The sequence below is a fragment of the Diplotaxodon limnothrissa genome, linkage group LG15 (genome assembly GCF_057381915.1).
Source record: "Diplotaxodon limnothrissa isolate DT_005_m linkage group LG15, D_limnothrissa_male_GT1.1, whole genome shotgun sequence".
In the NCBI taxonomy this organism is placed as follows: Eukaryota; Metazoa; Chordata; class Actinopteri; order Cichliformes; family Cichlidae; genus Diplotaxodon; species Diplotaxodon limnothrissa.
Window position 1 is genome coordinate 34,104,009 of NC_140610.1, and position 27,797 is coordinate 34,131,805.

The 27,797-nt window shown below is 44.7% G+C and overlaps 1 protein-coding gene across 1 annotated transcript in view; it reads left to right on the forward strand.

Moving 5' to 3' along the window:
* Positions 1-27,797, forward strand: part of mdn1 (midasin AAA ATPase 1) — a 58,442-nt gene that overhangs the window by 25,608 nt on the left and 5,037 nt on the right. Inside the window, exons 40-94 of the mRNA XM_085373568.1 lie at positions 1,655-1,843; positions 2,425-2,514; positions 2,609-2,872; positions 2,961-3,225; positions 3,363-3,522; positions 3,675-3,791; positions 4,043-4,251; positions 4,337-4,485; positions 5,359-5,558; positions 5,636-5,859; positions 6,044-6,157; positions 6,363-6,492; positions 6,628-6,734; positions 6,812-6,945; positions 7,063-7,229; positions 7,343-7,463; positions 7,593-7,806; positions 8,276-8,516; positions 8,614-8,737; positions 8,955-9,119; positions 9,210-9,424; positions 9,506-9,893; positions 10,219-10,331; positions 10,764-11,436; positions 11,575-11,736; positions 11,951-12,236; positions 12,318-12,556; positions 12,726-12,821; positions 16,580-16,674; positions 16,796-16,920; positions 17,220-17,372; positions 17,560-17,669; positions 17,786-17,859; positions 18,317-18,500; positions 18,586-18,733; positions 20,130-20,276; positions 20,375-20,501; positions 20,903-21,008; positions 21,134-21,249; positions 21,457-21,861; positions 21,949-22,175; positions 22,261-22,398; positions 22,905-23,095; positions 23,281-23,442; positions 23,524-23,658; positions 23,744-23,879; positions 23,983-24,164; positions 24,319-24,450; positions 24,629-24,782; positions 24,997-25,295; positions 25,389-25,544; positions 26,751-26,852; positions 26,934-27,132; positions 27,239-27,409; positions 27,516-27,673. Of these exons, the coding sequence (XP_085229694.1) occupies positions 1,655-1,843; positions 2,425-2,514; positions 2,609-2,872; positions 2,961-3,225; positions 3,363-3,522; positions 3,675-3,791; positions 4,043-4,251; positions 4,337-4,485; positions 5,359-5,558; positions 5,636-5,859; positions 6,044-6,157; positions 6,363-6,492; positions 6,628-6,734; positions 6,812-6,945; positions 7,063-7,229; positions 7,343-7,463; positions 7,593-7,806; positions 8,276-8,516; positions 8,614-8,737; positions 8,955-9,119; positions 9,210-9,424; positions 9,506-9,893; positions 10,219-10,331; positions 10,764-11,436; positions 11,575-11,736; positions 11,951-12,236; positions 12,318-12,556; positions 12,726-12,821; positions 16,580-16,674; positions 16,796-16,920; positions 17,220-17,372; positions 17,560-17,669; positions 17,786-17,859; positions 18,317-18,500; positions 18,586-18,733; positions 20,130-20,276; positions 20,375-20,501; positions 20,903-21,008; positions 21,134-21,249; positions 21,457-21,861; positions 21,949-22,175; positions 22,261-22,398; positions 22,905-23,095; positions 23,281-23,442; positions 23,524-23,658; positions 23,744-23,879; positions 23,983-24,164; positions 24,319-24,450; positions 24,629-24,782; positions 24,997-25,295; positions 25,389-25,544; positions 26,751-26,852; positions 26,934-27,132; positions 27,239-27,409; positions 27,516-27,673 (9,888 nt within the window). The remainder of the gene's footprint in view (positions 1-1,654; positions 1,844-2,424; positions 2,515-2,608; positions 2,873-2,960; positions 3,226-3,362; positions 3,523-3,674; positions 3,792-4,042; positions 4,252-4,336; positions 4,486-5,358; positions 5,559-5,635; positions 5,860-6,043; positions 6,158-6,362; positions 6,493-6,627; positions 6,735-6,811; positions 6,946-7,062; positions 7,230-7,342; positions 7,464-7,592; positions 7,807-8,275; positions 8,517-8,613; positions 8,738-8,954; positions 9,120-9,209; positions 9,425-9,505; positions 9,894-10,218; positions 10,332-10,763; positions 11,437-11,574; positions 11,737-11,950; positions 12,237-12,317; positions 12,557-12,725; positions 12,822-16,579; positions 16,675-16,795; positions 16,921-17,219; positions 17,373-17,559; positions 17,670-17,785; positions 17,860-18,316; positions 18,501-18,585; positions 18,734-20,129; positions 20,277-20,374; positions 20,502-20,902; positions 21,009-21,133; positions 21,250-21,456; positions 21,862-21,948; positions 22,176-22,260; positions 22,399-22,904; positions 23,096-23,280; positions 23,443-23,523; positions 23,659-23,743; positions 23,880-23,982; positions 24,165-24,318; positions 24,451-24,628; positions 24,783-24,996; positions 25,296-25,388; positions 25,545-26,750; positions 26,853-26,933; positions 27,133-27,238; positions 27,410-27,515; positions 27,674-27,797) is intronic.

Consider the following 27,797-nt stretch of genomic DNA (forward strand, 5'->3'; position numbering starts at 1 on the left):
TTTTCCTTTATTTTGTTGGTTTCTGTTAGGTTTTCCGCACATTTATTATATCTACTTACTTCAATGATGCTAGAACATGGTTGGACTCATTTTGCCTCCAAAACTAGATTCATTTTTGTGTGGCATAGATTTAAAAAGGTGCTGGAAACATTCCTTAGAGTTTCCGGTCCATATTGGTATAATAGCATCACACAGTTGGTTGTTATTTGTCGGTTGCACATCCATGAAGCGAATCTGCCGTTCCCCCACATCCCAAAGATGCTGTATTGGATTGACAGTGTAGCCTATTTGAGCACAGCAAACTCGTTCTCATGGTCAAACAATTAGTTTGTAGTGATTTGAGCTTTGCAACTTGATGTGTTACTTTGCTAGAAGCAACCTTTAGAATATGTGTCCACTGTGGACAGAGACGATTGTCTCTTTCATCAACAACAGTCAGGTAGGCTTGGCATGTGAACAATGGTCAGTTGGTACTAAAGCACCCAAAGTGTAGGTCAAGAAATATCTCCATGCTGTTACCCTGCCACCAGCAGGGTGCCATTGATAAGCTAGCATGGATCCATGCTTATATTTTGTCTATGCCAAAATCCATCAGTGCATTTCTTCAGGCTTTAAGGGAAAAGTGGGCTAATTGCTTGCTAAAAGACATGATGACCTAATGAGAGTTTGCTCAAATGAACCTGATCTGTTCTGGTGAAACCAGGATTGCACTGTCTGGCAGTAATTTCCTGTGTGCTTTCTTTTTAGAGGACACCCTGCAGTAAGTGTCACCACATCAATATGTTCCCTCCATCCAGTCCGCTTTACTGAGTGCTCAGGGTTCCAGGCTTGTGTGGAGGTTTACATTTCAACAGAATTATCTAAAGCATACCGCCATGAAAACCTAGGCAAACTGATCTGCTGAATTCTTTTCTGAATTGGATGTTGTCGTCCAGTTTTGAGAATTTCAAACTCCAAAACCATTTTTGTCTCTGTGAAATATCAAGTCACATAAACAAGCCTCCTGTTATGTTAGAGTTATATGACATGGATCTCTCACAGTGATGAGTGTTAGGTATAATGCATCACCAGACCAGAGAAAACGCCATCCATGATGGACTGAAAATCACATTTTACACCTTGGTCACCAGATGCTAGTGTGGGTTGCGTCTTTCAATTTATTACTCTTCATCATAGCGCCAGGTTAGAAAGCATGTAAAGCTGGTTTTTTGGTTCCATAAAGGTAGCGTGTTCACTGTCCACTCCACTCCAGGGGTGCCCGTCTGCCAGCAGTGAGCTCTATTGCCAGATAGAGGCATTGTCCAAAGTATGGGTCTTCACCAGATGCTTACGTCAACTTGGCAGTGGCTAAACCGCTCACTCCTACATGAGATTGATCCCTTTTAACAACCAAGTAAACTCTTTAAAGAGTGTGCTGTTGCTGGGTCTTGTCATCAATATTTACACACTGACAGTCCATGGATAGTGCACCCAATTCACATTGGGTGATTCCAGGTCATTTACCATTTATCATTTAACCTCATTATTTAAACTTTGGCTATTTTTAATGCACAAAAGCATTAATGTATGTGCACTGTATGTAACAAAATATAAAGAAAAGACTAAAGGATACTTTTTTATTTTAATGCATTTTTTTAATGTGTTCTCTCCACAGCTTGTCCAGGAAGTGTGTAAAGACAGACATTGGGGTCAGAGAGGAAGTCCCTGGGAGTTCAACCTGCGTGACTTGTTCCGTTGGTGTCAACTTATGCAGGCTGACCAAGCACCTGGATTTTTTAACCCAGGCCAGCATGTGGCATTGGTGTATGCTGACAGAATGAGAACAGAGTCTGATAAAGCTCAGGTAAACTGTTTTACCAGCTTTTTCATAGCCTGCTAAGTATGTGAATGACGTACAGTTTAAGTGCTCTTTCCTTATCACATATGTAGTCAATTTAGAATCGCATATCTTCAGACGAGGAAGAAAACTCCATTGTCATAAGCCAAGTGTACTGAAACGGTAACTTTGGACTTTTCAATCTGTTAAATGTGGTGTTCTACAAGGGTTTGTGTTTAGCCCACTACAAGTTTGAATTTCCTCTTATTGAAATATCTCGATATCCTACGGACTAACAGTTTGACTTCCTATAAGGAGAGAAAAGAACATTAAATCGCAACGAATAGCACTATTGGAATACCTCCACTGTGATTTTATCAGAAGCTTAAAACCAAGTTGGCTGGCTTGGTGATATTCATGTCAGGAGGGGCTAGGACTGTTCTCCAATATGGCAGGACTTTCACTGCAAAAACCTCTTATCAGAAGCATGTTGGAAACTGTGCTGCTGGTGGCTGAACTGAATTGTGTTCAGTTATTAGGTACTGGGAGTCAGTTATACTTTAGTTCATGACCAGTGGCAATACTGAACCTCCTCCCGTGCCGTATAGGTGCTGTCTGTGTTCAGGAAGGTGTTTGGGGAGGACTTTGAGCCTTACTGCGGCCCCAGAGAGTTCCACATCACTCCATTCAACCTACAGGTTTGTTGATTTGTCAAAACAATAAAACTTGTTTTGTTTTATTTCATTTCAAATCATAGTTTGCAAATTACCCTCCAATCATTTGCTGTTGCAGGTGGGCTACTCTGTGCTGCATCGCAGTGGTGGAGCCAATGTGGCTCCAGACACACCGCTGTCCATCACACATCAGTGCTTAAGGCCTCTGGAGTCCCTGATGAAGTGTGTGGAGATGGGCTGGATGACCATACTGGTCGGCCCCACAGCAAGTGGAAAGACCAGCCTGGTGAGACTGCTCTCTCTACTGACTGGACATCGCCTCAGAATCATGGCCATGAACAGTGCCATGGACACCACAGAGCTACTGGGAGGCTTTGAGCAGGTGACACTGAGAACTCAGGTCTTTGTTTATAACCTGAAAATAGCAGACCACGTCATCCTGCGGTCTTTCCCTTTTTTCCTCATTGCAGGTGGATATCATGCGCCCGTGGCAGCAAGTTCTGGAGAGTGTAGATTACATAGTTGCCATGGTAATAAGGCGTGGATTGATGTCACTTGATGGTGGCATCCAGGACACAGAGTTCTTGCTGCAGACATGGGGCCTGTTCTGCCATTGGCTGAAGCAGGAAGGACTGCAAAGAACTGGAGGAACAATCAACTCTGAGGCACTGAACAAGCTGGAGGTTATCATCCTCCTGCTGCAGAAACTCAACACCAAGCTCAAAGTGTTCACTGGTAACAACCAATTATTGAGTACAGACAAAATATAAAGGGAACAGTTTCAAGTGTCTTGTTTTGTTTTGTTTTTTGGTTGTTTTTTTTTTGCTGGTCAAGTATGTAAAATATTATAACATTACATGTATTGTCCTCAGACATGTCTAAGCTTCAGATGGACTTTACGCTGCTGAAGGAGCGTCTGGCTCAGCTGGAGGACGGCTGGACAAACGGAGGTTTTGAGTGGTTGGATGGTATGCTCGTCCAGGCCCTTCAGTCTGGCGACTGGTTGCTTATGGACAACGTCAACTTCTGCAAGTGAGAAATGTTAGCTTATGTGTAACTGTGTTCTCCTTCATCTTAAACATGTTTTACTTGTGAAATGTGAAGCAAGAACTGTAGTTGTATAAAAGTCAGCCGTGACACGAACACTATAACCAACTGCACTGATTGTGCATTTATGTAATTAGTGCCTCAGTGCTGGATCGCCTCAATGCTCTGCTGGAGCCTGGTGGATCACTCGTCATCAACGAACGTGGTGTCATAGATGGGAGCACTCCCAAAATCACCCCACACCCTAACTTCAGGTAGTATAAAAAAGTACAACTATCACTGGTTTGTTGCATTCACTAATGTCAGTCTGCCCCAGGGCAGCAGTGGCTACAACTGTAGCTTGCCTCCACCAGTGAGTGAATGGGTGGATGACTGGGTGTGTAAAGCGCTTTGGGGTCCTTAGGGGGGACTAGTAAAAGCGCTATACAAATACAGGCCATTTACCATTCATCAACAGTTCTTAGATGTGTGTTTTGTGTTTTTGTTTGTTTGTTTTTCTTCCCAGGTTGTTCCTGACCATGGATCCTGTGCACGGGGAGCTCTCCAGAGCTATGAGGAACAGAGGGGTGGAGATTTACATTCCAGGGGAACACGAAGCTGTGTGCTGGGACACACTAGACCTAAAGATTTTGCTTCACACTGCTGGGGTGACCGGGGACTGTGTGTGTGATCTGCTGATTGAAATACATAAGGCCGTTAAATCTGCTATCTGGGGTAAGTGCTAACAGCATAAGAATAAATAAATAAGCCCTCGGTTTGTCTGTAGCAGTTATCAAAGCATTTGGCCTCTGCCTGTTAGACTCCCCAGCCTCATCAGTGGCTTCTCTTCTTCATGCTGCCACTCTGCTGAGCTGCCAGCTACAGAGAGGTGTGGATTTGCCTAGCGCCTTGCAGCATGCCTGTGGGGAGGCCTACTCTTTCTGTCAGCACAATTCTGCCAACCAGAAGGTATTTTTTTGTTATGTTTTTTTTCAAGATATATCTCTTTATCGATCTCTCCATATTGTATAGGAATCCATATCTATCTACCTTTTCTATATCTAGATAGATAGATAGATAGAAGCTCTCCATGCAGGTGAAACAAACCATCCTTAAGCTGAGAAAAGAAAAATGCAAAATTGCTACAATATTAGGAGTGGCAAAATCTGCGGTTTGGTACATCCTGAGAAAGAAAGCACTGGTGAACTCCATGGGAGACAACAGTGGTGGATGATCGCAGAATCATTTCCATGGTGAAGAGAAACCCGTTCTCAACAGGCAACAACAACCAAGCAAATGAACAAATACTCTCCAGGAGGTAGACGTATCAATATCCAAGTCTACCCTAAAAGAAGACTGCATGAAAGTAAATACAGAGGGCTCACTGCAAGATACAAGCCACTTGATTGGTCACTAGATTGGACTTTTGCTTTTAAAAAAAAAAAAGCTGGCATAGTTCTGGAAAAACATTCATTGGACAGATGAAACCAAGATTAACCTCTACCAGAATGATGGAAAGAAAAAAGTATGGAGAAGGTAGAACAGCCCGTATCACATCATCTGTAAAACACGGCAGAGCCAGTGTGATGACTTGGGCATGCATGGCTGCCAGCAACACTGGGAGACTAGTGATTAGAACAAAAGTAGCCCGATGAATTCTGAGGTGTTCAGAGACATACTGTCTGTTCAGATCCAGCTAAATGCAGTCAAGGGTGGACACCACCACCCTTCAACAACCCTGATAGGCCACTGAAAATCAGGGGAAACTCTGGATAACCTGAAATATTTGAAATGGTCAGCCTTCATAAAGGATGAATAAACATGAGTACATTTTCTTCCTAGAAAGCCCAGCAGGTGATTGAGCAGCACTTGAGCATCCTGGACACAGAAGAATGGGGCTGTGGGTTGCTGTGTGCTGGAGTCTGGCCTGACAGCTTCCCCTCTGCCCTCCTCTCTACAGAGGATTCCTGCTTCTCTACTGTTATCAGAGATGGACAGGTCCTCTTATTTTGTCTGAACACACTCAGCCTCCAAGGCAAACGGTAAATCAATTAGTCACGCCAGCTAAATCATACATTTTCTCATTAAAGAAGTGATTACATAAGTTTTATTTCTGCAGGAGCCAGCCTCTGAGTCTGAGTGACCTACAGAGGGTATTGCAGAACAGCGGTGTCCATGAAGGCCTGGTGTTCTCTGAAGCAGTGGGGGGTTTGGAGGATGGAAATGCTCTGAGGCTGATCCCCACGGCAGTGAGACTGCTCACAGAGAGAGCCTCTCACGGAGACTGGATCATGCGCAGCAGCTGGCTGTCACACTTGGGAAAGAGCCACAAATATGCTCCTGGTTTGTTACAGTGCAAACAAACTACACTACACACAACAACCCAAACATTTAGACTACAGCAAAGGTGCTTTATTCTTCGAAACAAAGTTAATGTCAAAAAGTCAAATTAAATTGTTTTGCAAATCGATGGCAGGGCTATTCAGTGCTCCAGATCCCCTGATAATGTGATGGTTTACTCTTACAGATGCCGCGCTGGTCCAGGTGGAAGCAGGAAACAGGGCTTTAAAGGCTGTGTTTGGTAGCAAGCTTGCCGCTAAGGGCAAGTCACTAGCAGAATTACTCCAGCCCCACAGCACAGGTAAACAGTTTTCTTGTTCTTCGGTGAAAGAAAAGTGAAATCTATTCGCACACTAGAATATTGAAGTTTTAATAAAAGTTTTTTTGTTTGTTTGTTTTTTAATTTACTGCCTGTTTCTGCTACTAGATGACTTTAGGAAAACTTCAAGAAAACTGAATGTATCTATCAGTAAATGATAACATCTAAACAAATGTTGTGTTGCCAGATGAATACAGGATTTTGGTGGATATGCGGTGGAATAAGCAATACTTGGACATTTTGGCCAACAAGTGCAACTTTGAGGATGAAGAAAGATACACGGAGTTCCTAGAGGCACTAAACGCAGTTGCCAACAGGTGGGACTAATTGTTATCTAGCCTTTCCACTCTTGAAATAATAAGGAGCCATTCTCTTAATTCCGAGTCTTATATCAAGTTATGCAGATCTGCTGTGTTAACAAATGGACTGCTAATGAGCGGTTTGTGTGTTAGGATCGTTCTGATGATGGACAGAGAAGAGAGGTCTGTTGTATGCACTTGCGCTGTCAACCTGTCTGGTCCGAATTCTGTACTGCAAATAGCCACGGCCTTCAGTAAAGGTATGCACTTTGGTTTTTATATTAGAATATAATTTAGTGCTTCTAAAAGTTAACAAATACCCAAATCCTCCTCACAGGGACTGTGGATATTGGTCACCTGCCACACCCTGTGCTGATGCACCTGCAAACCTTCTTTGAGTTGTGGGGCTACTTCATCCTGCAGGCTGTTCAGACCGGACAACCTTACATCTCAGACCACATTATGTTTGAGGTTAGAACGCTATCTGACTCTTTAATCTACTCTTTTGTCTTTCTTCTTTTATTTAAATAAAACCTTAAAATTTGACAAGAATGGTCTCCAACTGCAACACTGTAATTGTGCGTTTAGATTCTGCAGCTGCTACAGTGGCTCGATCGATTCTGGGATGTGTGCAGCACACTGACGCCCGACTCTAAGGGCATCTCTGTGCTGTCTCTGCACTGGCAGTGGGTCCAGAAACACCTCATCCTCCGACTGCCACAGCTTCTCCTGGGAGACGCTGATGTCACGTTTGAGTAAATCCCTTTCTTGCAAATACTTGTATCATTTATACAAGTATTTTGTATTTGTATATGTATTTTTATTTAGTCTGAAGTACTTTCTTCTGAAATTGCTGTTCTAAAAATAGAGGTCACCAGGAGCTGCAGGCCACCTCAACAGCCATCCAGACTGTTCTGTCCACCCCAGTGTCTGTAGCTACAGCTCTGAAGGGCATTCAGAAAACCCTGGGGAAAACTCTTCCTTTTAAGGTCTGGATATAATTCATCAGCTAGGTCTAATAATAAAGTAATATAAAAGCCAGTTTAAGTACCATCTGTCACTCACTCTTTTATATTCTTATATTTATGAGATGAAACTATATCCATCTGTCTTTTCAGCTGGAGTCAGTAGTTAAGTGTGCATCTCAGCTCAGGCTCCTGAGTAAAGCCCTGGATGTGAGTGATCTAAAACTGGACAACAACATGATTCATTCGAAGCAAGAGCTGGTTCGACTTCAGGGTGCTGGACTCGGACTGGACATCAAAGAAAGTCTCCTGGAAGCCTGGGGCCTCATTCTCTTAGCAAACAACCAGTTGGACCCTCAAAAGTCAGGTGAGCTTGAGTTGCAGAAAAGCTTTTGCCATAAAATGTGATTGTTGGATATTTATGGGACTCAGAATAAGATTCTTATATACTTTCAATATATAAAAACAGTGACTGTGATTGCATCACAGATATATCGTCAGAATCAGAATACAATCTGTACAGCCTCCATGTTTCTGGAGCTCCGTTGATGATGGCTGTTTCTGTGTGCTTAACTCACATGCTCGGCTTACTGAATTTACTTTGCTCATCTGTGCTGAAACAGGAAAGTTCAGTTGCCATCTCGGAGTTGATCTTGAACTTTATTTTTAGAGTCAGATTTTGTTGAACATGTTTTCTGGAATCTAGAGAGTTGCTTCAAGATTCTCAACTAAATACAATATAAATCTTTTAGAAATACCATTTGGTATTAAAACATTCAGGAGCATGAATGTGAAACATTACATGATGGCATGCGTCCCATATGTCTTCCCATAAGGGGTGATGGAGAGGTTGGTGTCGAGTGTGGAGCAGCAGGAGTGTTGCATGACCTCCAGAGGGCTCTTGGAAGTCTGTTCCATGTCGGAGCATGACGAGTCCACAGACGGAGTCCCTTTGTCCGTAGAGGAGTTGCAGCAGCTCAGCCGCAGGGCCCAGCTCTGGCCCCTGATGGAGGAACTTGCCGTCCTAAATCAGCTACGACTTAGCACAGACTTGCTGCATCTAGCTCTTTCTCCTAGGTAAGGCTCATCTTTGTCGTGTAATCAAAAATAGAAAAGCACCTGTTCTGGATGTTGTTGATGGACTGTATACTGAACTCCTCATGTTGACCTGCAGTGACCAGGAGGCCGAGGACTGCATACGTCGCGACCTCTCCAGACATCTTCGTTACTGCCTCCAGTCCACCCCGATGAATGTCAGACAGCTGCAGCCACTGTGGTTCCTGCTCAGTAGTGACCGGGTCAGTAGTTATGAGTTTGACCACATATAAAATGTTGATATTCGGCTAAAAGAGTTTGTTACATCACAACTGTTCAACTTATATCTGGTTGAAACATTAAGAACCAATTGCTGAGAACAGTTTTACTCACATTTCTCACACGGGACATTTCATGTCCAGAAGTTAGCCTTTCAAACGAAAATCCCCATTTAAAGCTGAAATATGTGTTATCTTCCAGCCAGCTGAGGAGCTGCCGTTTGTTTGGTGTGAGCTCCTGTCGGAGGCTCTATCCTCCCTGTGGACCTGCAGCATAACCTCAAACCCAGAACACTGGCTTAAATGGGACCCTCTACATCCTGAGACCCAGGCGGATCCAAAGCAGCACCAAGGAACAGATAACCTGGTAACATCTATTAATATCTCCAAACTCGCTGTTCCACAAACACTGCTGGTTTTCAGCTTGTTTAATACATTTATGCAATATGGTTTCCAGGGTCCAGCTCTGCTGAGCAAAGCAGTGCGGTCCCATTGCGTACTGGAAGTGCTCAGCTGTAGTAAGACGGGTGGTTCATGGGAACCTTCAGGAGAGGCTTTTCTCTCCCTCTCCAATGTCAGACTTGGGGATTGGAAAGGGAGGATTCAGCAGCTGCAGGATCTTTCTGCTGTGCTCTGGGACAACATGAGCATCCGTGCGCTGGCTGATTTCAGGTATAATGGAACATTAAATGTCCTTAACCAGCAATTTTTATTTTGGGCTTTGCTGATGACAGTTGCATTATCTCTCCTCAGGGGTACTGACTTTAGGCTCCAAGGTGCAGTCCTGCGTCGGCAACTTCAAAGCATGGCTGACGTGCTGCCTCCCACCTTGCAGGAAGGCTACATGGAGAGCTGTGAGAGCCTGGTGGAAGACCCTGACCCTCTTATTGCTGCCCAGGAGATCCAGACGGTCTTTAGAGACTTCCTGCCTCCTAAACTACTCCCTGATGGCCTGGTGGAAGCCTGCCTTACCTGCTTGCAGCAATATGTCCAGAGCAAAGTCCAAGGCTCCAATTCACTGGCTCGCTCTGGAGTGTTCTGGGTCAACATGGGCTTGCTGCAGATCAAAGTGTGGACACCGCAGACCATCTTTGACCCAGCTGTAAAGAGAGCCTACAAACTGAACTATGCTCAGCAGGAGGTCTGTAGTACTCTCCTGACAAAGGTGTAAAGTGTTTGTAACTGAGTCAGTATAAATACACACAACCATTGGCTTCATGTGAATGTAACAGTAGTGTTCATTGTAAGTAATTTTCTTTAAAAAGGTAACCTTTTCTTTTCAGACTGCTTTAGAAGAAAACATGAGGTCTTCTGGTTTGAACAATAAACTCCAAGTTCACTATAAGATCATGTTCAAACATGTTATTTTCTGATGAGGTTTTTTTTTTTAGAGGATGGAATGTGGTGGATGAAGAGTACTTTCTACAATAAAACACTCAAAAGTACTCTGTTTTTGTCTGTCGCAGTTGGCTCTGCTTCAGGAAGAATGGAAAGGGCGGAGCCTGTGGTCTCAGCTGATGACCGGAGCAGAACTGGAGGAGAGCAGCACAACTGATGGCTTCCAGCATCCTCGAATCAGGTAAGAGTTGGATGCTGATCTCTCAGCATGTCACGGTTGCATCAAAGTCACAGGGAAAATCAGAACTACTCCCATTCCTCTCTGAAGATTTTACTGTGGGAATGGAGTTGATATAATTGGTCATTGTGCATTAATTTGATTCTGTTTTTGTTTTTTGTTTTTTTATTCTAGCGGCAGTGACGCATTTAGAAATACTAGTAATTCTGTGGGGTTCTCAAACTTTAAGTTGTAGTTAAGCAAATTTAAGGACTCTTGAGCCAAATGTTTACTGTGCGTTTGGATGAAATGACAACCAGCCGCTGTTAAGAAGATTAACTTTTAAAAGCAAACAAAGGCTGTCATTTTGAAAGAGTCATTAATACCACCATAAAAGGTCTTTGAGAAGCAATGCAATGAGCTCTAGGTTATACTGCCTGATGTTTGCTTTACTAGGTATCTATGGATCCGCATGCAGCAGGTGAAGGAGCAGATAGCTGAGCTTTCCAGGAAGCAGGCTTGTCGTCCTCATGAGCCTCAGTATGGTCAGTTGTACCAGGAGCTCCAGCACTACCTGTGCAGCATTGGTCAGACATCAGCCATACAGGACCTGCTGTCCCAGCTGCTCAATACGCTGGAGGGCTCCTCGGCTTCAAAATCCAAGTCAGCAGTCCAGGCCGTCCTGAAGGAGGAGGCTGTTTGGCAGAACTCCCAGCAGCGTTTCTGCCAGAGGTTGCTGGAGGACTATCCCCTTTATCCTGATGTTGTTGGGCCAGTGAGGACGGGTATCCTTCAGCTCCGGTACGGTATGAGGCTGGTAGCCTCCCAGGTGGCTGCCTTGCTAAATCCTGTACCTGGTTTGCCAAGGCTGGTGTCTTGCCTTCTGGCTTTCCCATTCCTGTCCCCGAGCCTGCCGTCGTACCTGGTCCGGGCAGACTTTCTGTGTTCCAGGGTTTGTATGGACACTCTGCGCAGCCTGGTGAAACTTCTGCCCCAGCAGGACACTGCATGTGTGATGCCTCAGTCCTGCACTCTGCTACTCAGTGCTCTGCTTTATGTCCAGTGTCACACCTTGTCAACGGGAGAGTTCAGCCACGAGGCACGCAGCATCTTCAGACACATCTGTCAGGTCAGGATTTTAAGACTTTTCACTGGGAGAGATGTCATCCTAATGACTTTAAATAAATCTAAATAGTTTTCTGTTCCAAACTGTTAAATCCTGCAAAATCTGCTCTTCCTTTGCTCCTTCTATTGTCATTCTTTACAGGCTTTGGTGAATGAGTGGGATGAGCGAGAGAGGCGAAGGAAAGAGCATGAAGAAATGGAGGCCAGTCTTTACCGCAGCCGTAGCCGACTGCACGGCTCAGGACTGACTGAGGATGAACAGGAGGAGCGAGACTTCAGACGACAGTTTCCTCAGTTCAACAAGGTACTGCAGTACAGCTGTTGTACAGCAAATAATGACCCATCAATTCTCTGATTATCCGATCCTAACGTTAACCATCATATCTCATATTGGATCATATGGTGACGATCTAGTACAATCATTTTTATATTTTAAGGCCAAATGAAATAAAAGCTGTTTGCATGTGGAAAGCATAAATATCCACTTGAAGCTCAATTTCTGTCGATATTGAATCCAGGACTTTGCAGACATCGTGTCTGAGCCAAGTTTAGAAGGAGCAGCTGGCACAAGTCTAGAAGGGCTCGAAGACAAAACCCCCGAAGAGTCTTTTGAGATGAAGGCGTTCTCTCCCGCTACCCTGAATACAGTGATCCAGGTTCATCAGCGCCTGTGTCTGGGATATGCTCAATCGCTTTGGTACAAGAGCACAGCACCAGCCAATCACAGTAAAGAACACATCAAAGCCCTGCTTTCGTCTTATCAGATTGCTTCTCCAGTGATGTCACACTTCTATCACCTCATTGGTTAGTAACTTTGCCTGTATGCATCCTTTTCTTGTAACAAAGTTCCAGTGTACTTGTATAAACCTCTGTTTCCCCCTTCAGACTCTGACCTGGACCAGCAGCTGACAGGCAGTGAACTGCTGCTCTCTGCCATCCTCCAGAACACTGTGCAGGGCTCTGGTGGTGGCGAGGGTCTGGCCATCACCCCTGATGGACCCTATGACTTCTACCAGCACCCTAACATGAGCGAGGCCTCTCTCTGTCTCCCTGTGTTGGAACAGTTGAGTGTGGCAGTGAAGCAGAGACTAGAGGACTGGCCTGGACACCCTGCCCTCGAACAGGTAAGTTTGCCATAAGTGGTTTCGATACAGCATTTTTGCATAATTGTGATTCAAATAAATACATATTCATTAATTCAGCTTTCACAGGGACAGTGTAAAGAATCCCAACAGTTACACTTTGTTCTGTTTTTCTGACATATATTCCTGTATGTGTATGTGGTGTTTTCAGCTGAATGTGGTGATGGAGAGAATCAAGGCTTTCAATCTGGCCAGCCCGGTGGCTAAGTTTCTGAACGGCCTAGAGATCCTGCTCAGCAAAGCACAGGTGACTTCTGTCAGGAAGAGATCTCCTGAATCACGCACCCTCAGTACCAAGAAGTGTTGATTTTCTGTAAAAGAAATGAGTGACAGTGTGCCTCATGTACAAATCTCTGCGTAAACTCATGCATGCATATATCTATCTATCTATCTATCTATCTATCTATCTATCGATCTATCGATCGATCGAAAAAAAAAAACCACCCAGCACGCCCCTGCGGGCGGTTTATCCTTCAAGCTCGGGTCCTCTACCAGAGGCCTGGGAGCTTGAGGGTCCTGCGCAGTATCTTAGCTGTTCCCAGGACTGCGCTCTTCTGGACAGAGATCTCCGATGTTATTCCCGGGATCTGCTGGAGCCACTCGCCTAGCTTGGGAGTCACCGCACCTAGTGCTCCGATTACCACGGAGACCACCGTTACCTTCACCCTCCACATCCTCTCGAGCTCTTCTCTGAGCCCTTGGTATTTCTCCAGCTTCTCGTGTTCCTTCTTCCTGATATTGCTGTCATTCGGAACTGCTACATCGATCACTACGGCCGTCTTCTTCTGTTTGTCTACCACCACTATGTCCGGTTGGTTAGCCACCACCATTTTGTCCGTCTGTATCTGGAAGTCCCACAGGATCTTAGCTCGGTCATTCTCCACCACCCTTGGGGGCATCTCCCATTTTGACCTCGGGACTTCCAGGTTATACTCGGCACAGATGTTCCTGTACACTATGCCGGCCACTTGGTTATGGCGTTCCATGTATGCCTTGCCTGCTAGCATCTTGCACCCTGCTGTTATGTGCTGGATTGTCTCTGGGGCATCTTTACACAGCCTGCACCTGGGGTCTTGCCTGGTGTGATAGACCCCAGCCTCTATGGATCTTGTACTCAGAGCTTGTTCTTGTGCTGCCATGATTAGTGCCTCTGTGCTGTCTTTCAGTCCAGCTTTGTCCAGCCACTGGTAGGATTTCTGGATATCAGCCACCTCCTCTATCTGCCGGTGGTACATACCGTGCAGGGGCCTGTCCTTCCATGATGGTTCCTCGTTTCCCTCCTCTTTCTTGGGTTTCTGCTGCCTGAGGTATTCACTGAGCACTCGGTCAGTTGGGGCCATCTTCCCAATGTATTCTTGGATGTTCCTTGTCTCATCCTGGACTGTGGTGCTGACACTCACCAGTCCCCGGCCCCCTTCCTTCCGCTTAGCGTACAGCCTCAGGGTACTGGACTTGGGGTGAAACCCTCCATGCATGGTAAGGAGCTTTCTTGTCTTTATGTCAGTGGCTTCTATCTCCTCCTTTGGCCAGCCTATTACCCCAGCAGGGTACCTGATCACGGGCAGGGCGTACGTGTTGATGGCCCGGATCTTGTTCTTACCATTCAGCTGACTCCTCAGGACTTGCCTGACCCTCTGCAGGTACTTGGTGGTTGCAGCCTTTCTAGCGGCCTCTTCATGGTTTCCATTCGCCTGCGGGATCCCCAAGTACTTGTAACTGTCCTCTATGTCTGCAATGTTGCCTTCTGGTAGTTCAATCCCCTCAGTTCTGACTACCTTCCCTCTCTTTGTTACCATCCGACTACACTTCTCCAGTCCGAACGACATTCCAATGTCATTGCTGTATAGCCTGGTAGTGTGGATCAGTGAATCGATGTCTCGTTCACTCTTTGCATACAGCTTGATGTCATCCATGTACAGGAGGTGGCTGACAACTGCTCCGTTCCGTAGTCTGTATCCGTAGCCAGTCTTGTTAATGATCTCACTAAGGGGGTTCAGGCCTATGCAGAACAGCAGTGGGGACAGAGCATCTCCTTGGTAGATCCCGCACTTGATGGTGACTTGTGCTATGGGCTTGGAGTTGGCCTCTAGTGTTGTACGCCACATCCCCATTGAGTTCCTGATGAAGGCTCTTAGGGTCCCATTGATCTTGTACAATTCTAGGCATTCCAGTATCCAGCTGTGGGGCATTGAGTCATAGGCCTTCTTGTAATCAATCCAGGCAGTGCACAGGTTGGTCAGTCTGGTCTTGCAGTCTCGGCTGATTGTTCTGTCTACCAGTAGCTGGTGTTTTGCGCCTCTGGTATTCTTGCCAATTCCTTTCTGTGTCCCGCTCATGTATTGACCCATGTGCCTGTTCATCTTAGCCGATATGATGCCTGACAGGAGCTTCCATGTAGTACTGAGGCAGGTTATTGGTCGGTAGTTGAAGGGGACCGGTCCCTTCTTGGGGTCCTTGGGGATCAGGACCGTCCGGCCTTCAGTTAGCCATTCCGGGTGTCTCTCGTTAACTAGCAGCTGGTTCATTTGTGCTGCCAGACGCTCGTGGAGTGCAGTCAGCTTCTTCAGCCAGTAGGCGTGAACCATGTCGGGCCCTGGTGCTGTCCAACTCTTCATACTGGAGACCCTTTCTTGGATATCTGCCACTGTGATGGTTACTGGACCCTGTTCAGGGAGGTCGCTGTGGTCTGCCCTCAGATCCTCTAGCCACTGAGCATTGCCGTTATGGGTTGCATCCTTCTCCCATATGCTCTTCCAGTATTGCTCCGTCTCCAGCCTTGGTGGTGCTGTTCTCTTATTGTTCCCTTGCCACTGAGAGTACACCTTTGCTGGTTCTGTGGAGAACAGCTGGTTTATTCTCCTGCCTTCTATCTCTCTGGTGTACCTCCTCAAGCGGCTGGCCAAGGCTGTGAGTCTTTGCTTGGCAGTTTCCAAGGCCTCAGGTATGGACAGCTTGCTGTATTTCTTAGGCACCTTATTTGTCGCACCTTGCTGCAACTCCGTTAGTTGGCTAACCTCCCTCCGTGCTACTTTGATCTTGCCCTCTAGCCTCCTTCTCCATGGAGGGTACTGCCCCTTGTCGCTGTTCAACTTGTAGCCAAGCATCTCACTGATCACTGCTGCCGTATTGTAGATCAGCTTGTTAGTGTCGGTAATCGTGGTTGTAGGTATTGCCCGTAGTGCTGCATTAACATCATCTAGCAGACCTTCTGAGGGTACTTCACGTAATCTTGGTAACCGGCTACGGGGGATCCAGGTTTCAAGCTTGACCATGATCCTATTTTTCAGGTCAGTTCCTCTCGCACTCAACAATCCTTCTCCTATCGCACTTGGGGCTATGTACCCAATCTCGGGTGGGGGTGATGATATCGCCCCCCTGACCTGGCGTCCTGGCTCCTCCTTGCCGTAGCATTTGTGTTGTACCTCGTCAATCTCTAGCTGTGAGAGCAGTCCCTTCTTTCGAATGTTGGAACACTGAGCTACTAGTTGTTTCGCCGTCATTGTGGATGTTGGGTATCGAAGAATCCATAGGTCCCTCATCCTATTCATGTAGCCCCTTCCGCCGGGGTTACTTGCGTAGTAGCATTCCAACAGATAGAGAGATAGAGATATAGATAGAGATATAGATCGATAGATAGAGAGAGAGAGAGAGAGAGAGAGAGAGATATATGAGGCTGAGAGGTAGCGCTGGCAGCCACCAGTATTTTTGATATTGCAGTGAATTTCTTTTTATAACTGCTCTTTGTCACCCACCATTTTTTTTTTTTTTATTATTTTTCTTACGGTCTGATGACCTTTCATTTTTACCCCTCTGTCTGTCAGCACATTTCATTTGTAACTTGACACAGCCGCTCCTTTTTTTTTTTGTAAACATATAGCAATAATTTTGCTACATACTTTAGTAAACGAGGCCCATCAATAGCAGACATTGGGTCATCCAAATGAGCCTATTGTACAGGGCTCATCTATTTCTGTTTTCTTTGATTTTCCTTGCTCCCCTCATTAGGACTGGGAGAATAACGCCAGCCGTTCAGTGTCTCTGCGGAAGGAACTGGAACCCGTCACACAGCTCATTATTCAGTGGCGCAAGCTGGAGCTCAGGTAAGACAAAGATGAATAAATCCATTCACTTGTTACTTTTTGGATATAAACCAATCACTAACTAGCTCATAAATTAAGCACTGTGATAAGGAGCTTTTTAACTCTGGTTTTTGTGTTGTAGTTGTTGGTCGCGCAGTCTTGACAATGCAATGAAGCGTCACACAGAGAAGTCCACCAAACACTGGTTCTCTGTCTACCAGCTGCTGGAGCGATACCTAGAGGAACAGAGGACGGAGACTTGTACAGGTACAAGCTAACAAATCTGTGTGTGCTGACTCAGTGTGGTGGTCTTATTAAAGGTGTTAATTAATTAAAAATTAATATAATAAAATAAAAATAAATCTTCTGGGGGGGGTGAATATCAGATTAAAGGTGTAAATTTTATCAGCTGAAGGGAAGCGAGGATCTATCTCTGCTTCTCTGTCTGTATTTCTGTGAGATGCAAACTGCAGAAAATACTGGTGCATTTAACTTCAAACTTTCAAATTTAAAGCACAAGGAAATAAAGGATGCCAAGAGATATTTATTATTGTCTTCCTCTCCAGCTGAAGGGGTAGAACACCTTTCCCTGTCTTCAGTGTCCTCCACCCTTCAGGCCTTTCTGGAGGGCTCCACCCTGGGGGAGTTCCACACTCGTCTGAACATGTTGCTCACATTCCACTGCCACCTCCTGCTGGTCCCCCCGCAGTCCGGGCAAGGTCAGCTATCACTGCTGTTTCCTGTACACTACACATTCAGACCTGCTTACTGGACCAGCACTGAAACGGCCTTTTGCTGAAATTTCGAAATCACACATTTCACATCACCGTGGACTTTGTTTTTATCTCAGGTGTCATTTAACATGTACTTGAGTTTATTCTGACACAGTACTGCTTGCTTTTACAGAGCCTTTGTCCAGTCTTCTCTGGAACCTGTACAAATACTACAATCAGTTTTCTCAAGGCATTCAAACCAAAATTACTCAACACAGGCAGACCATTGAAAAGGACCTCAAGGTATATCCCTATAAATCTTATCAAACTCTTAACACTTATTCAAACTTGCCTCTGAATCTCTGAACTTCACTGCAAAGTTTTCTGTCATTGTCTTACATATGAATTTGTATTCTTAGGACTTTGTCAAGATCTGCAAATGGAATGATGTCAATTTTTGGTCCATCAAACAGTCAGTGGAGAAGACCCATCGGTATGTGGCCGGCATTTGTTTCACAGTTAGCTTCCAGGTTCAGGTGTCTAGTTTCAGTTTCATTTTTACTGTTTAAATAATAGCTTCCAAGAAGTTGGAAGGTTCAGTATTCCAGTAGACACAACAATGTGAATTGATTCGTGTGGACATCCTAAATCAGTATGAACAAGAGTCGCCTCATCTGGCTGTTAAGCAGTGTTATCTAGATTAATAAAACTAAACACATTTGATACATATTTTTATTACAGTTTTTTAAGTTTTGTTTTTTTTTAAAGTGCAAATGTTAGTGGGGTCTTATTTATTTGGTTGACTAAAATGTTTGTTGCACCAGATTTTAATTTTAGTTTTAGTTGACCACAATGATCTTGACCTGTAGCAAGTCAAGATAGTTGAGCCTCAGCCAAGTGTAACAATATATAAATGACTGCTTTAATGGTAATCACCTTATGATTTTCAGTACACTCTTCAAGTTTATCAAGCAGTTTGAAGAGGCTTTGAATGGTCCGAGTATTCCTGCTCTGGTGGAGCAGGGAAGCGGCGCGAGCTTGGACAGTGTGGACGCTAACCCACAGGAAATGCCCATCCACAGAGTTCACCAGTTGCTAAAGAGCACCCTGCCTTTAAAGTGCAGGATTCTACAGGTACAGATCTCACAGAACACACAGTGTCTTTAATTTTCTCTTTCAACATTTTTTTTAATCACTCAACTATGTTTTTATATTTTAGACTGATGGAGAAGAAGAAGAAGGATTCAAAGCTTCTTCTCTACAAATATCTCTGCCTGTACTGTCCAGGAAGATGAAGAAGATGTGCATCCAGCTGCTGAAGAAAAACCCTGTCCCTGAGCTGGCTGAAGACTTGGACTGCTTCACTGGTGAGAAAGCTACTGCTGGATAGTTAAAATCACAGTTGAAATAATTCAGTTATGTTGTTGGACTCGACACCATCCTGTGACTGTCCTGACATTAGAGTATAGATTACTGAAGCCTACTACTGCAGGCTACAACTGCAGTCATGTAAGCACTCTATGAAGTCCTTTGAAAAACGACAAAAAAGTACATCTAATTGGATAAATTGTGGAAACACCTTAAGCAGCAAGAACCTTGACGAGTAGCCGTTTTCAGTTGGACTACTATTCTCTCAAAATGTTGTGGAGGAATTTTGGTGCAGTTCATCAAGGTTGGTGGGTTTATTTATGCACAGCTGTCTTAAGGATTGAAGTCTGGATTTTAACTAAACCAACAACCACCAGAATCATTATTCTGTAGATTGGTGCTGTGCTTGGAGTCACTGTTATGTTGCATGGCTCGGATAAGTTTAGTTTTCACCAAACATGGTTTGGCAACTTTGCAGAGATGAGCCGTGCTTACATATTATTTCTTCCAAGCAACTTATACGATTCCCTTCTTGTTGTGTTTTTTTTTTTTTTTTATTGTTTGTTTTGTTTTGGGGTTTTTTGTAGGCACTTTTATACTCTAATAGTGTCTTCATTTCATTGTCCTTCCCTTGTCTGGCAACCCCCAACCTTCCGATTAGTACATTAGCTCTGCGTTCTGAGTTACAGCCACCACATTGACCTCGGGATCTTAGGATGTTGTTTTCTGGGAAAAATATGACATTGTGTTAACATACACCTGAATATTCTTGTAAATGCCTGAGTGCTTCACATGCTCCATATTTTTGTTTTGTTACACACTTATTCCAAAATGGATTAAATTCATTATTGATCTCTAAAATTCAGTACACAATACCTCATAATAACAAAGTGGGGAAAAGATTAGCTTGAAATTAGTGAGGATAAAAGATACCTCAGGCAGCAGAAGAGGAGCAGTCAGGAACCATCATGGAAGGTCAGGCTTCAGCACCGCACGCACCACCATTAGAACAGAAAGGCTAGAATGAACTTTGTTAAAAAAAAAAATTAAAAAACATTGATTGGACAGATGAAACCAAGATTAACCTCTACTAGAATGATGGCAAGAAAAATGTATGGAGAAGGCATGGAGCAGCTCATGATCTAAAGCACACCACATCATCTGTAAAACACGGCAGAGACAGTGTGATGGCTTGGACGTGCATGGCTGCCAGTGACAGTGGAACACTAGTGTTTATTGATGATGTGACAGAAGAAGCCAAACAAATGCTGAGGTGTTCAGACATACTGTCTGCTCAAATCCAGCTAAATGGACTGTGTGTGTGTGTGAACCTTTATTTATATATACTGTAAATGTAAAAAAAAAAAAAATCTTTATAAATATTTTTTCTTTCAGGCGAGGTCATCAGCAACTTGCGGGACCTGCAGAGCCTCACAATAAACACATCAGCAGATAAAGACAAGCAGAAAGCTGAGATAAAGCACATCCTACAGCAGAAACAGAGGGCATTGTCTGACCTGTTCAAGATGCTCACAGAAATAGGTCGGTTCCCCACACTGACTTACATTTTCAATTAACTTCTATACTTTTTTTTTTTTTAAATAGAATTAATTTTTTTTTCTGTATGATTGGCTTTTAAGGTCTGTCGTACCGCAAAGGCCTAATATGGAACAGGACAGCATATGCAGAGAAGGCTCTGTACATGCAGCCGCTGGAGATGACGACCGCTCTCTCAGCTGTCAAGACTCAGGAGAATGCAGAGAGCATGTAATTAGAACTTATTTACAGAGGCCTTGTTCTGAATCAGTGCCTCGTGCGCTGCATGAGGGTTAATCTTTCTGTCATGCAACAGTGCTTTTATTTTGAAGTTCTTAAAACAAACACAGAAGTAAGCCACAATATTAATGTAGATTTTAATATTTCAGTAGTTACCTCAACATTAAACGAATTACACTCCAACACTCAAGAACAGATGTAATCGTGAAGTGTGTGGATGGATTCTATCAAACAAGCAACACATGTAGCTAGCTATTGCTTTACAGAACAGATGGCCAGTGACATACTGCACAATGAAGAGATTAAAAGGCCAACTACAGCGTCGCCTGTAATTGTGTGGACATGCTCTGGTTTTGCAGTGAGACACTGTTTTCTCTTTTTTCCTATTGTAGGTTGTTTGCTGAGTTGCTGACAGCATGGGACGGCTGTCAGAAGTACTTCTATCAGTCTTGGGCCAGGAACACTGCCCTGCAGACTGCTTTGCAGCACGCTGCTAAGGTGCGACATGCACAACTTACACTTGTACCTATGAACTAGATGAAAATCAAGCATCACAATGAGGAACTTAAAGTTTAGCATGTGTTATCTTCATTGTGATGCATGTGTGTCAATGTTTGCTGTAGGAGCTGGGTCTGGGGAATGTAGAGCGATGCAGGGGTTTCTCCTCTCACCTCTTCAAGCTGCTCCTCAAACAGAGGCGACGGCTGGCCAAACTCATTGAACAATGGGTCCATCTCAGGTCAGTACGCTAGTATAACATTATATGTCAAAGTGTAGGTTTGCTTTTAGAAGTAAAGGCTGCTGTGGCACAGGTGCATCACAGGCTATTCAGTCAGAACACCATTACTATTTCTTTTTAGATTTATGTTTTATATCAAACTAAAAAAATAAGATGTTGCCATGGAAACTTTGCAGCATCTAACTTAATTGTTATCACTTCACCCAGGAGGCTAACTGACAATGTCCAGGGCATCAAGGCCTACCTACAAAGCCAGAGTGAGGAGCCAGGCTGCACCCTCCCACCCCAAGCCTCTCTCCAGGACTGGGTGAAGAGGGGCCAAGCGCTCGCAGCCCAGTGTAATACCCTTTTGCAGCAGCTGGCCTGGTTGCTGCACTGCTGCCCCGAAGACCTTCAGAAGGAGGAGGTGAGCAGCTGCAAGCAGCACACCCTGAGGTGTCCATCCCCACTGGCAGCGCAGCGACAACCCCCTGGCTGCTTGATGAGGAGGGGTGACGCTGCATGGTGCCAACTACATCAGCGTGTCACTACAATGCTGGAGCAGACGCAGAGCCTGAAGGTGGAGCTGGACTGTGCAGCACAGCCAATCTCTGATGGTGTTCTTCATACATGGTAAGACATTATTGTCTGGCGTTTTTCAAGTCTAACATTACAGCAACAAATACAAAACGGTTGCAACAGCACTGCTGTTTCCCACAGGAACTACTTTACCGAATGCTGTTCGGCCTTCAACCGTCTGGGAGCTATAGGGGCTCAGATGCCCATTGTGGAGCAGATCTTCACCTCAGATGTGTGTGTCGGCACTCCAGACAACCAACCAGCTGTAATCCAGAGTCTCCAGTATGTGAGAGGACAGGTGGAGGCCACCGTCACAGAATTCACCACGTGGAGGATTCATGTGCTCTCCCTGGGACACGATGACACAGGTCAAAGCACTGAGCAGCTGCACGAATAACTAACAGTGTTTCAGATGGGTCAGCAGTTTCATGTTTTATTTTATTTCCCTTACAGATCACCAGCAAACCTTCTGTACGGAGTTCTCTGCTGAGCTTGAAGCAAACATCAACACATTGTTGTGTTCTGTCCAGACACTCGTGAAGAAACGGGAGAGAGTACAACAAAGGGAGCAGCATGGAGACACCAAGAGAGGTCAGAAGGTTGCATTCAAACCAGCAGTGGTAACCTAGGACCTGGTAAAATGTTGGATTGGTAGTCAGAAAGCATTATATTAGTTTAGTGCTTGACCCTAAAAGTAATGGGGTGCCTAACTGGATACTTACTGTAGATGTCATTAATCTTGGCCTCGTGTGACATAATAGTTGAGCAATGTGAGAATGAATTCAAATTTGTTTATATTTGTTTTTAAATGTATTTTTTAATGGACACTTGCTGGAATAATATAAACATGTTTATGTACATTTTTCAATATTAGAGCCCCGACTTGTGTTCAAGAGAGTGAGGTGGAGATGAGGGATGAGAGAGCAGTGGTGGATGGGGCAGTTATTCTAAGTGGTTTTAATTTATCCTGAGAATAAAATCCTTAGTAGGTCTTACAACCATGCCATTGGCATATGGCTGTTTCCAGCCAGTTCAAATGTATATACAGTGTTCATAATGCAATGATGGTTACCTCTTCCGTTTATGTATTATCTCAGAGGGTGCCAAAGAGGACAAGGAGGAGCCTCTGGAGGACCTGCTAAAGCCTGGTCACCTGACTCGCCTGCTGGAGGAGGAACTGGAGGCTGAGGTGGAGGCTCTGCGTGTGGGAGATGTTAGTACTGGGCTGGAGAGGCTTCTGTGCCACCTAAAGACACAAAGGGACTCCTCTCAGCCGCCACACTTCCAGGTACCAAGAACATCTGGAACTGTTCAGAGATGTGCTTTCAAAGTATAAGTTCATTATAGGTTAAATGAATTAAATATTAACCTGTGAATGGAAGTCTGAGTGCACTCAAATCTGTTTAGGTGCAATGAAAGGGCTTTTTTGTCTTCAGAATCTCTTCACCTTAACATGTTTCTGCTGACTTTTAGGAGGTAAACAGGGCGTGCAGGATGCTGGTTCGTCTGGAGCCTCTACTAGGAATTTACTCTGACCTTGTATGCTACTACCTGGCTGTGTCACTGGGAGCACATAGAAGCACAGGCAAACTTCTGTCTGTACTGGCCAGCATCTTCACTGAACTCGCTCAGAAGGTACTCACATGGTCCTATTTAAGAAATAATAATGCCATCAGTGTAATTTTAACTAAGCAGTTGATGTGGTGTCTCCTTCAGGGTTTCTGCCTGCCTCAGGAGCTTATGGCTGGAGATGGAGAAGGAGCAGAACAGTTTCACGATTATGAAGGTGGTGGTATAGGAGAGGGAAAGGGCACGAAAGATGTCAGCGACAAGATCGAGAATGAAGATCAGGTGATGAAAATACTGGCATCTAAGTAGTGTGAACTGTATGACTGTTTACTTTGACTCAAGTCTTCCTGCCCTTTGCTTCCTTTAGCTGGAGGACACCTTCAAGGAGGGGGAAGAAAAGACTGAACAGCATGAGAAAGAGGATATTAAGTCAGAAGACAATGCCGTTGAGATGTCAGAGGACTTTGATGGCCAGATGTGCGACGCTGATGAGAAAGAACCAGGTCAGTTAAGCTGGATAGCAGAGGAATCCCAAGCTGGTTCTATACAAGATAATTGGTAACCATGATTGAATTTTTTCTCTGCATTTCTTTGCTTGATCTGAAGGTGACGACGAGGAATCAGATAAAGAGGACGACGAAGAACTGGACAAAAAAATGGGTGACCTGGGTGAAGGCCAGACAGATACACTGGATGAAAAAATGTGGGGAGATGATGATGATGATGATGATGAGGGGGAGGAGGAAGGAAGTGACAAGGAGGAGGAGTCTGGTCAGGGCATGGATCAGGTATCTCCACAACATTAACACAATTTAAAAAGTACATATGACAGAGCAGTTTGCATCCAATCTTAAACCTTCATTTATATAAAGCAGCCACCAGAAAGCTTTAGTTAAAGTTTTCTCTGTGTAACATCATGAATGGTCATATGTTTTTTTTCAGGGTGAGTCTGAGTTGGTTGCCAAAGATGACAACCTGGATGCAGCAGACCCCAAAAAAGATCACAAGAACCAGGATGAAGACCAACAGATGGACGAAGAGGAGAAAGACATGATCAATGAACAAGGAGATGAGGTTTTTCTTCTCACCTAACTCCCATGATTTCCATTTTAATACGTGTCAAAAGTAAAATCGGTAATAGACAACAAACAGTCGTTAGGGCTTTGAACTGCAAATGTCGGTGTGAGCGAAGAACAGGATTTGCATGGATGGACAAGTGTGTCATGCTCTGTGTTTCTGTTATTTGTCCCAGAGAGAGTTTGATGAAAATGAAGTAGACCCCTACCAAGGTCAACAAGACAAGAGACCTGAGCCCGAGGCCATGGATCTGCCTGAGGAACTCGATCTGGACCAGGGTGACAAGGATGGAGAGGATAATGATGATGGAGATGAGGGTGAAGGTGAAGGTGAAGCCTGCTGCTTAAATTATAGCTTTACTAACACAGTCGAGAAACACGCATGCTTTATTATCAGTGATGTCTTATGTGATGCTCAATTTTGGCTTTAGACTGGGTCATTGTAAGCAAGTAAGTGTAGTAAGTGTATTTGTAAAGAGCTTTTCACAGATGTAAAAGTCACAAATTGCTGAAAATGAATGATTCAATTTTTTTCCTTTTTCAGAGGATAATCCATTTAACATCGATGACAGAGGGATGGAAGCAGATCAGGATGAGGAGGAGGATGGTGAGAAAGATGGAGGAGAAAACGAGCAAGGAGCAGAGGAGCTGGACAAGGACCAAAATGGAGAAGAAAACAATGGGGAGCCTGAAACTGCAGAGGAGAAGGAGGGAGGAGAGGAAGCAGAAAAGGATGATTCGGCTGATAAAGATGAAGAAGAGAAGGACGAGGAAAGGGAGCGGGAGTCAGGAAGAGACGAGGACACGAAGACTTCATCAAATGAAAAAGGGCATGAGCCAAAGGTGTGCATGTTCAAAATAAGTACACCAATGCATGGCGTGAGCAACAGTATTGACTGATGTGACCTTTTTTTTTTTTTTTTAATGCGTATATAGGAGGAGGAGGAAGGTGGTGGTGAAGATGAGGAGCTGCCCGAGTGCGCTGAGAGGAAATGGCACGACACCGACGGTCAGACAGGAGAGGACAACATTCAAAGCGACACTGCTGTGGAGCTGGCAGGAGAAGCCTCGGAGAGAGACGAGGCCAAAGAGGTAACATTCAAATCTACACTGTGCTCCAGATACTCTGTGTGGGCTCGAAGTGACTCTGATTGATTATGAAGTGATTCACAGCGGAGTCTCCCGTGATCAGGAGCATATTTGATGGCCGCATATGACTGAATATCCTGATGCCTAGCCTATGTGAATTGTGAGTTAAATGACAGAGCGCTTTGTGTGTGACAGTTCTGAATGTGTACTTTTTTCCTTCAATACACAAAGAGTACAGAATAGGACAGAGTGTGACGATCTGTCTTTCTTCTGAATGAGAAAGTGGGAAGAGTGAAAGCACTGGTGAGACTCCCTTCTTTCTGATTGGTTGTTTGTGTGACAGAGAAGCTGTTACACAAACAAGTTGTCCACCTTTGAAGGGCCTTCTTGTGTGCCACAGTGCAGCTTGAGAGCCACACAAATGCTGACGTATTGTATTTTATAATATGTTCTGTGTGGAGCACAAGTTTTTCTTTTGTTACCCCAAAACACAATGCAGTGTCTGGGGATTCTTGATAGTACTTGGAGAGTCTCGTCTCTCCAGTCTAGAGGAGAGGGGGACTGAGAGAGGCCTGATGACCTGGGAACCTCAGGAGCCTTTGAACCATGAGGTAGGAGAGAGAGCTGACAGGGAATACTGGAGGCGTGCTAGGTTTTTTCCTTCCCTGGGATGCGACGGCTCGTTCTTTGCAATAGTCACTGCAAGGGCCTCTGGGTTTTCTACCTCAACTTACCTGGCAGACTGTGGTCCTGGTCCTGGTCTTGTCTGCATCTTGGTCTCTCACACACTGCCTGACCTCACAGCAGCTGCTGTTGCTGCAAAGCCCACTCCTGGCACCTGGTGGGGTTGTGGGTAAGGGCATTTTGAAAGCTTCTCCCTCTCCATGGCTGCGCTGAAGAGGTCCAAATTTCTCTTTCTAGATATAGAATATAGATCCTAGATGTAGAGTTTTACTTGCACTTGTGAAAAACATTATTAACTGCTAATGGTTTCAGAAATTGTCCTGAAGGTGTATAGATGAAAAAGTGTCACTGTTTTGTATAGCAATTTACAGTAGATGATGGCATCCAAAAAAATTGCTTGGTTACTTTCACAGAGCGGTGAAGCCCTCCACACCAAACTTTAGCTGGGTTTGGTTTTTGTACACATGTATAAAATATGTCTGCCATGATTTTTGTATCTATATTTATGCTATTATGGTTTTACAGGAGCATGGCAGTGGAGCAGCTGACGCCAGCCAGTCTGAGGGCCACCAGTCAAAGCTGACAGCAACAATGGCTTCACACAGACAAACTCAGAGTCAGACTCAGGTGTGGCAAAATTCTCTGCCTCACCGCTGCTGTTCGGTGTCCCTTTATTCCTCTTAATTAAGTTTTTTTTTTCCTTTCCAGAGCTTGAAGAGGAAACCTGGCCAAGCAGATAGTGAACGCTCTATAGGCGACTACAACAAGCCAGTCAACAAGCGCCTGCGCACAGTCGAAAGAAGCAAAGAGAGCCTCGAGAACAACAGGCAGAGCGACACCCAGCAGGTGTCAGACCTGTACGAGCACATTAAGCACGGAGACCAGAACTATGACACTCAGACATATGGTAGGTGATCACCTGGAAGCTGAGTCTGTGATGGTTTGGCTGGAGTTTAAACTAAGCCTTTCAAAGCAAGTACATAACTGTTGTTTGTTGGTGTGACTGCACCTAGATGTGGCCAGTGCAGAGCAGGAGAGCACAGCAGGGCCTCGGGGCCAGGATGAAGATGACAAAGAAGAGGATTTGTCCATGGAGACAGAGGACCAGGAGGTTGATCTGCAAGCGGCTGAGGTCCAGGAGCTGAAGCCTGAACAGCTGGACTCCTCAAAGGCTTCCCAGACAGGTGTCAAATTCTCTTCTTCTCCTGCTCGTTTTTTTTTTTTTCATTTCAACAATTTTTAAACTTCTCAGATGTGAAGCATCTCTTGACTAGTGTTGTTGTACTGCAGGTGTAGACCCTGGAGAGATGGAGGTCCAGAGGCAGGGAGAGGAGCAGGAGGACGAGAGGTGGAAAGAAAAACAACAAGCCGAAGAAGAAGAGCGAGCAAGCAGAAGCACAGACTCTACAATTCATGTTGTTCCTGAGCTGCTTCTGGACTCTGCGCAGGTACACAGTACGCTCTAAGGAGTTGCTGTCAAGTGTTGTAGAAGTGAACGTATTTGAAATTACTGTTAATTATTGATTATTGTTACATATAACTGAGTAATGTGGACAAAGAGATGATTTACAG